We start from the raw sequence: 8,960 nt of genomic DNA, 5'->3' as shown, positions 1-8,960 counted from the left end.
CCATCCATCCATCCATCCATCCATCCATCTGTCCATCCATCCATCCCTGCCTCCTTCCCAAGACTGGAGCACCCCAAGCAGCCAATGAAAACCCAACTGAAGATCCACCTGTGAGCTTCACCTTCAAGAAGTCACGCTATGATACACCAAGCATTGAGCTAATCAACCTCATTAAGAAACTCGTTAAGATTCTGCTGTAATCAAAGGAAGGAGAAGGGGCAAAAGGGAAGTTGGTGGAACATGGATCAAACTGTTCAGTGCTGGTTAAAGAAGAGGAAGAAGGATGCTGGGAACCAACCAGCCCATAAAAGACCTTTGGTCCACAAAGTGATACCAACTGTATATTTAGTGCTTTTTTTTAGGATATATTTGGGGAGTTATGTGATTTTGGCTGGTTTTTTTTTTAGGATTTGCAGTTGAAGGGGTTTTTTTTCTTTTAAATGAGATTTTTCATTTTACAGCAGCTGGAGAAACTGAGGTGCACTGACAAGCAACACCCCCAAATTCCTGGGTTCAGTCCCAACTGTTTCACCTCCAGTGCTGCCAGCTATGCCTGGGATGGGCAGGACCACGTTGTCCTCTCCCTGCCACGTGTGCTGTGGCCATGTCCACCACTGGTGGTGCTCCCAGCTTCTCCCTGGAGCTGAGCTTTCAGCACAACGCCGCCCTGCCTCCTCCTCCTGGAGCAGGACTGGAGCCCTTTCTGGAACACTTCTTATAGCACACACTTTCCTGTTTTCCCACGGGTTATGAAATGCAAAGGAGATTTTTTTTTTTCACTTGGCTGTCAAGATTTGGCTAGAAACTTGTTTACTGGGCTACAAAGCAGGGAAACCAGATAGTGCCATTTCTCTGTTATCTGCTCAGCTTGGGAGGCATAAAATTCGTGGCAATTCTCAGGCGTGGGGCGGGTGGGAGGTGTTTTGGCAGCTGAGGAGAGCACTGCCATGGGAGGATGCACCCTGGCGGTCTCTCGGTGGCTGTTTCGAGGAGTAATTGGCATTTTGTGCTCATTTTTTTTTGGATTTAACGATGCTCTGGCTCGTTATTATGCCCAGAGGAATGGAAGGGAAACGGGTCGGCAGACGCGCTGGCTCGCCAGCTCCAGTGGATGAGGAGTGATGGGTGATGCCAAGTGGTGGTGTTCATCCATCCCTCGGCTTGCTGGCGCAGCACTCTGCACCAGCTCTTCCCAGATGTACCCTCCCCAGGTCCAAAAAGCCTCCCAGCACAGCTCCAGCCAGGCCACGGGCAGGACAGGGGCTCTGTGCAGAGCGTGGCTGGGCCCAGAAATCAGATGGAAGCATCAAACACCAGCATGGCCATAAACCACCTGGATGCTTTCAGCTCCAAACCCAATTTTTTTCAATCTGATGGAATATTTTTATATATTCAATGTAAGATTTGATAAAAAATCTTCCCAGTGTGGGCGTGACTGCAGGTGGGGTGTTGAGCCTGGAGCAAAGGAGGCTCAGGGGAGACCTTCTGGCTTTGCACAGCTCCTGACAGGAGCCTGGAGCCAGGGGGGGGTCGGGCTCTGCTCCCAAGCAACAAACAACAAGACAAGAGGAAATGGTCTCAAGTTGCACCAGGGGAGGTTTAGGATGGACATGAGGAAAAATTTCTTCCCCAAAAGGTTTGTCAAGGCCTGTCCCAGGCTGCCCAGGGCAGTGGTGGAGTCCCCACCCCTGGAGGTATTTAAAAGCCATGGAGATATGCTGCTGAGGGGCATGGGTCAGTGGTGACCTGGCAGTGCTGGGTTAATGGTTGGACTCCATGATCTTAAAGGTCCCTTGCAACCAAAATGATTCTATGATTCTACAGTTCTATGATTTTGTGATTCTATGTTTCAGAGATTGAACAAAGCAGGGCAAGGGGATGCTCTCAGGAGATGATATCCTGCTGTGGCATCATGGGCATCATGGTAATAAGGTCCCTCCTTGGAGCTGTCCTCAGATTAAGGGCAGCTTAGCTAAGAACATCACCACATCTGTGCAGGCACAGAGCATTTACACCAGTACCAGGCAAAGAAAGAAGGTGATGACCATGAGATAGCAGCAGGCAGGTGCTTCTCTAGCTCCAGAAGCACAGTGGCTGCTATTGGGAAGTCCAAGCCCTCTACAGAGCTCCTCTTTGCCATAGACTTAAAAACTTATGGATACATTATCAATCTATTGCATCTTCCCTCTTACAGGGAACTCACAGTTTCCACGAGGATCGTTTTGAAGGTGGGTATCCTCAGAAAAGCCAGCAGACAGTACCCACCCCCCAGAAGAAGGGGTCTTGGTGTATAGTCTCGTGTTGGATTTGCACTTTCCCAACCTTGGCACTACATTTTACTACTCCCTGGCCTTGTAGGTGGTCTGAAACAAAGGAAATTATTTTTTTTGCCCTCACTTTAGTGTTTTGTGAGAGCTGATAATGTGATTCCCAAACTCCAGGCTGCTGTGGAGGAACTCCACAGTTTTTGCTTGAGTTTTGGGGTGAACTTCTGGCCCCTTTGCAAAGGGAAAATGTTTTTCCATTAGCCTTTGCAGAGGGAAAGTTTCACCCTCCAGAATTTCCCATCTCTCTTTTTCTGAGACCTGGGTGGGCTGAGCTGGTCCTTCTACTTGAAGGAGACCACAAGGGCCTCTTCTCCTTCCACCATAGCCCCAACTTCATGATGCTGCTGAGTGTAGGTTTGCAGTTACCATTTTGCACCCCAAAAAGTGGTTGTTTCTCATTTTGATGCAGTTACTCTCCTCTCTGGAGGCTCAGAGTAGCACAGGTTAAAAGCTGATCTCCAGCAGCTGCTGATGCTGAGCAGAACTCCCCAGGGGTGGTACTTACACAGCTTTTAGCTTCCTTCAGGTACAGGGTGGGCTGATTTTTTAGCACCTGTTCTTTGCAGATGACCTGGAAAGACACAAGAAAAGCAACTCTGAAATTGCTGTTATAGGTTGGAAGTTGGTCACAAGGTCGGCCCAAGCCAGGAAACATCCCAACCAAAGCTCTGAGCCATTTTATGGGAAAGAGACAGGCCCAGGACCCCCTCCCTCAACCCTTGATGTGTGGAAAGGGTTTCCATCGATGACTGATGTGGTTACTAATGCACTTCCCAAACCAGGCCTGTGGGGTGAAGCAGGAATTGGCTCAGGCAGTAGAAGATCCACACCAGTGGGCCACGGTGCAGTCCCACCCTATGAACGATGAGCATCTAGAAACAGAACCCCCCTTCCTCCCCTTCCTAGCACTGCATCTTTAGCTGTCCTGGTGTGCAGGACACACTACACTCCAGAACATTTTCTGCTAACATCATCCATGCACAGACTGCACTGAACTGTGGTCTTTGCCTTCTCCTCAAGTCCAAGTCCACCCCAAGGCAGCTCCTGCTCTCCATAACGCTTCCCTCCCTCTTCCCAAATTTACTTCTTCCCTGTTCAGCACCCAGACCAAAGTTCCTTTCACCTCCATACTCTGTGTCTCTTCACTGGAAAGCCACAGGAGAGAGGGGTTGGGCTATTTGACCTTCACAGGTCCCTTCCCACCCAAACCATTCTATGATGCTGATTCTACAAAGCAGAATTATTTTGCTGACTGGGCTTTTCCTGAGGCAGGTCTCTCTGATGCAGACTTTACATGGGATGCCAACCAAACACTAACAGACCCCCACAACGAAGTTCCCACCTTCCCGTGGGCGTCATTACCTCATTTTGGAAAGAAGTGTTGGGGTGCTGGTGGCCAGGACTGCTGCTGGCTGTCTGGTCCCCAGGGATTGGTGTTGATGGCTGTGCACTGGCAGGGCTCTGCTCAGTACTCCCAGGCTTGGTTGGCACAGATGTGGCATCTGGGCTTCTCTGCTCTGAGCCCCCAAAACACACCAAAAAGACACAAGCAGACAGACACTGATGCAATACAGAGGATGCAGGTGGCACAGCTCCATTCATGAGCAGCTGAAAATGAGTTTTCAACTCAATTCCTGCCTTGAAGCTCATCGTGTCAAAGGTTGGAGAAGCTTTGGGCTGCTGCTTTGATTTTTTTAAGTTAACTTTGGTACAGAGAAAAAATATTCTTGCTGATTTTACTGACTGCTGCTGGCATCCGTCAGGGTGTTCTGGAGAGGTGAAGCCAAAGGCTGTGCTGGCTGTGCTTTGATTGGGGGGTAACCACTTAAAAAAGGAGTATTGCTAGGTAAATAGGTGGCCCAAATTTCACTTTGTCTGGGGGGACTTCCATGGAAATTTCTACCAGAGAAGTAGACTGTCTACTGGGGACCTTCTCACGGCCTTTCAGTTATTAAAGGGGGCCTATCAGAAAGCTGGGGACAGACTTTTCAGCAGGGCCTCTTGCAGCACGACAAGGGGAGATGGTTTTAAACTAAAAGAGGGGAGATTTAGACTAGAGAGAAGGAAGAATTTTATTATGCTGGGAGTGGTGAGCCCCTGGCCCAGGTTGCCCAGAGATGCCCCATCCCTGGAAACATTCCAGGTGGTGTTGGCTGGGACTCTGAGCAACTTTCTCTAGTTGAAGATGTCCTTGATGAGTGCAGCAGGGTTGGACTAGAGGAGCTCTAAAGGTGCCTTCCCACCCAAACAATTCTATGATTCCATGATTTTATGACTCTGAGCTGGCTACCCAGGATCCCCCAATGAACTGAGTTCCTTGTTCAGTTGGTGGTGAAATGCCATAACCTCTGTTGACTACATCTCCAGGAGCTACTGAAGAAGTCCAAGGTGACTTAGAAGTACTCTACTACTACTACTACTACGATGGTGACGACAAAGTGGTGCCTGGTACTATTGAGAGAGAGGTGTCCTGCCTGCCTGCTCCTCCAGAAGGGCACTTGCCCCACCTCTCCCAGCCCCATGCAGGTGTCTCAGATACCTGAGGTCATCTCCAGATGCCCTTGTTAAGGTCTGTAGCATCTTACAGTTTCTTCTGCAGTGGGCATAGCAGCCTCCTGCCTCCCCAGATCCTTTGGTAGAAGTGGATCTCCACCCCTGCATTCCTAATTGATCCTTAAATGGTGACAAAGAGAATTAAAATGTCACAGCCTGTTCACAGCCTGTTTGCTCTTGGGACTCCTGCCTCTTCCACAGAAAAGACAAGGGATATTTCTCTCCCAGACACGTTCTGAAGGCTCCAGCAGAGAAGTAATTTCAAAGCCATCTGTTTCTCTGGCATTCTCTCACCTATTTAATAAATGTAAAGGGTTTTTTAGACCTTTTCATGCTTAACGCTTGAATGTTCAAATTTGAATTAACAAGATTTCATGAATCATCCTTTCATGGAGAAAAGTCCTGTGGAGCAGGAGGAGAAAGGAGCATCCTTCATGAAGATACCCATCTCACCTCCTCATGCCTGCTGAAGGTCTCGAAATATGGCCTGGGTGAAGATGGTCTTTCAGAAGGGCCTTGGCCTATTTAGTGGTGCTGACAGGCAGAAGACTGAGGGGCAGGGAGATGTTTTTTTGAGTGCCTTCCATAGGTAGGAGAAGGTACCTGGAAACTGGGTGAGGAACAACATTCTCCCGAAGATGACAATGAAGAGCTCCAGTGGAGTTACAGGCAAAATACCAATGGGGAGCTTAAATGTGCCTCACAGGGCACTTAGGAACTCACCTAAAGCTCCAGAGGTCTCGAGAAAACATATTAATGGTGTTCAGCAAGATCCTAAACACCACGTGGACACTCATAATGCTGCTTAGACAGAAGTCAGCAGCCAACCCCACCCATGGCAATGATGACTATCCCACCTAACTGCTTAGACCCTTTAGAGGCTGTAGACTCAGAGTTTAGCCATAAAATCTCCTTAGTCATCTAAAGCTTAATTTCTGTGCATGCCCAGACAGCCTTCACTAAGCTGTCAGCCACACTAGGGATCTTCTACAGCCAGTATTTAGGGATGCTGTCAATGTCTCACCAGCCTCCAGGTCAATGCCAACCTCCACCTCCGAACCCATGGCTGCTGGCTCCCTTCTGCAGTCACTGAAGATGGAGTCATTGCAGTTGATGGTGCTCCAGGCACACTTTGGTCTAATGTCTACACTTTGCCAGTTTGATTCATGCTTTGGATTCCACTAACTGCATTGACTCCTTCTCCACTGATGGCAACGGGAACCTAAACACCCAGTTGTCATAGAGACAACCACGCTGGGAAGTCCTAAAACAAGGCAAGGTGATGACACCCCATAACGACAGGAAATGTTTAGGGTTGCCAAAAAAACCCCAAAAAAAGACCACGAAAGGGCATCCCAGAGCAAGCAATCAAGGTTCTCATCTTCTGGTACCTGCTGCAGGGGTCGTGGTGGTGGCTGCCTCTGAGACCTTGCCGGTGCTGCCCGTTGGTGAAGACAGAGGTGCTTTACTAGTGGAGTGGGCCACAGATGGAACAGAAGTGGTGATAGAAGTGTTCATGCTTCCAGCTCTGGTAGAAGAGACCGGTCCCTGGACTGGAGAGCTGGAAGAAGAATGAGGCTGAGTGGCAGCAGAGGTGGGAGAAGAGGCACCGTCGTCCTTGTGCCCAGGGGAGAGGCTGCTCCTTGGTGCTCTGGTGCCCGCAGTGGTGCTGCTGGGCTGGTCCAAAGGCTGGCTTCCCTGAGCTTGCACACTGGAAGGGGAGGTGGCAGAAGCCCCTAAACCTCTTGTGGTGTTTGGAGGGCTGCTCGCATGAGTGAGGGCAGGATTTGTAGCAGTGGTGGCTGCCGACCTTGCCACGTTGGCCGAAGGGCTAATCTCCTTCTGGGTGGCACTGGGGGCTGCAGCAGGGTTGATTGTTGGGGCTATGGAGCTGCTGGAAGAGCTGACCTGCTGAGCCAGGTGAGCTGATGTGGGGGTGGGTGATGGGTTGCTCAGGGTGGTCCCTTGAGGTGTAGGTGACTCTGTAGAGGCGGATGATGTGTTTTCTGGCTTGTTTGGAGGTGGGTTGCCTTGAACCTGTGTTGGTGATGTCACAGGGAGGGGTGGTGGACCCTGGCTTGCAGTGGTGGTCTTTTGGGCCGTGTCTTGTGGTACCACAGTGGGGGGAGATGAGTTTCCTGGTATTTGTGCAGTGGAGAGCCTGGCACTCGTGACCTGCCCTTTATCTCCTGGGCTTGCAGAAGTTGTAACATCCTGAGAGCTGACACCTAGGGAAAAGTAAAAACACCAAGATAAACTTTGAACTAAGGAAAGTACCCTTGGTTTCCACCCAGAACAGGTATTTGTAGAAAAGATGTGCAGCCCCCCTCCTGAAACACAGTTCCTAGTTCTGTTTCCCCACCAGCTGCCAGGAGCAGCCCTTCTGAAAACACCAGTAAGATGTGACTTCAACTGAAATTAGCAGCAGGATTTTTTAGGAAAGCTTGGGCTTGCTAGAAAACATCTCCACTACCTGTGGGAAAGGAGCTTTTGTGATGACAAGTCATATTTCCTATAGACTGACCACTGTCTGCAGAGAAGAAGGGGTAAGGAAGCAAAACCCAGGCATGGGGACCTAGCAGATGAAACCCAAGTGCTAAAGAGAGGAGGGAGTTTTCATTTAGCCACCTCCTTCTCTGTGTTATCATCTTCCCTGGCTTGGGTCATCAGTGATGGTTGCACTAGGCTAGAGACCAGGCATCCAGGTAGCCACGAAATGGGTCTATCCCCAAAACAGGGCTTTGATGGGCTTTGACAGCAAGGGAGGTAAAAAAAAATAAAAATAAAAATTCTCTAAAGGTAGAAACAATAGAAAAAAAGATGTAAATAAAGACGAGGTCAGAAGGAAGGTGGAGGAAGTCACCCACTGCTCTCGTTTCCTCCTCATGCCCCAGCTCCATCCCAGAGAGTCAGGAAGCAAACAGACACCAAAGGAGAGGTAGAAAAGACAATTCAAGACAATTCAATTCAACTCGGTCCAAAAGAGAAGGGGCAGGTCCATGCTTTGGCTCTGGACCAGCCTCGGTGGCCAGCTAGGAGCCCACAAGCCAAGAAACTGATCTCCTGGCCCCAGCACTTCCCCTTCCCTCCCAAAGAGCTGCAGACACGTTTTTAACACTTTTAGCAAAAACTGGGGTGGGGGGAAAGCTCAAAGCAAGGGGTTGCTCTGCTGCTGGAGGAAGCTGGTGTGATCCTCCAGGCTTAGCAGGGCCTCTTTCAAGAGACACAGGATGACACAGCCCAATAAAACAACCAGGAGAAGGACCAAGACTCAAGTTGATGCACACAAAGCTTAGCAGCATTTTATCTCTGCATCCACCCCTAGCACTCCTCTCCTCCTAAGGTCAACAGATGTTCAAAGGTCTGTTAAATGATTTATTCTTCCTCATTAAGCCAGGACCAGTGATTTAAGTGGGCTCAAACCAACCTGAGGAGCCAGCACACTCCAGCTTGGAAGTGGTGAGCTGGATGGATGGATGGATGGATGAATAGATGCATTAAATGTGTGCTGACCACACAGGCAGGTAAGACACCATCCATCCTACTACAAGAGCCTGGCTGAGGTCAGGTGATGCTATAGAGGTAGAAATCACTCTCCTTTGGTGGGAAATGACCTGCATCCTTTTGACATGTCACAACACAAATGATATACAAGCCAGAAGATAATTCACCACCTCGTTCCCTCCCTACAAACCCACTCCTGCCATATTGGGTTGGATGGGACCCCTGGGAAGCCCTTTGCAAAAGATCTCCCCACCCAAACTCGATCTAAAGGTGATGTTACTAACCTCCACACCATCTCAGCTGCACTGCTACCAAACTTTCACTGTCCCCCTTTCTTTTTCCACAGCTAGCTTGTCCCAAAGCAGAATATATTGAAGAATTATTGTTTCTGGCTGAAATGAGGTAGCTGTGGTGACCAGCAGCCATGGAGATGGCCACACAAGAGGAAATCCAGGCAGGTCACAAACCTACCACGATTCCAAGACAACATGCACCACCATGGCCTGGACCCACAACGTGCCAGAGGAGAACAGAAACCAGCCACAGCTATGGCTCGGTGAGCTCCTCCTTCCACAG

The 8,960-nt window shown here is 49.6% G+C and overlaps 1 protein-coding gene across 1 annotated transcript; it reads right to left on the bottom strand.

Moving 5' to 3' along the window:
- Positions 1–2,832: 2,832 nt before the first annotated feature.
- Positions 2,833–6,917, bottom strand: LOC103782516 (putative protein TPRXL; the record flags this gene model as incomplete). Its single annotated transcript, XM_008950286.1, has 3 exons — positions 2,833–2,898; positions 6,309–6,441; positions 6,691–6,917. Coding segments are annotated over 3 exons (426 nt in total), but the record flags the coding sequence as incomplete, so codon positions are not given.
- Between the last annotated feature and the right edge of the window lie 2,043 nt (positions 6,918–8,960).

The sequence above is a fragment of the Merops nubicus genome, unplaced genomic scaffold, assembly GCF_000691845.1.
Source record: "Merops nubicus isolate BGI_N331 unplaced genomic scaffold, ASM69184v1 scaffold7432, whole genome shotgun sequence".
Classification (NCBI taxonomy): Eukaryota; Metazoa; Chordata; class Aves; order Coraciiformes; family Meropidae; genus Merops; species Merops nubicus.
Note: the sequence above shows the minus strand (reverse complement) of the source record. Positions and strands in the feature narration are given on the sequence as shown.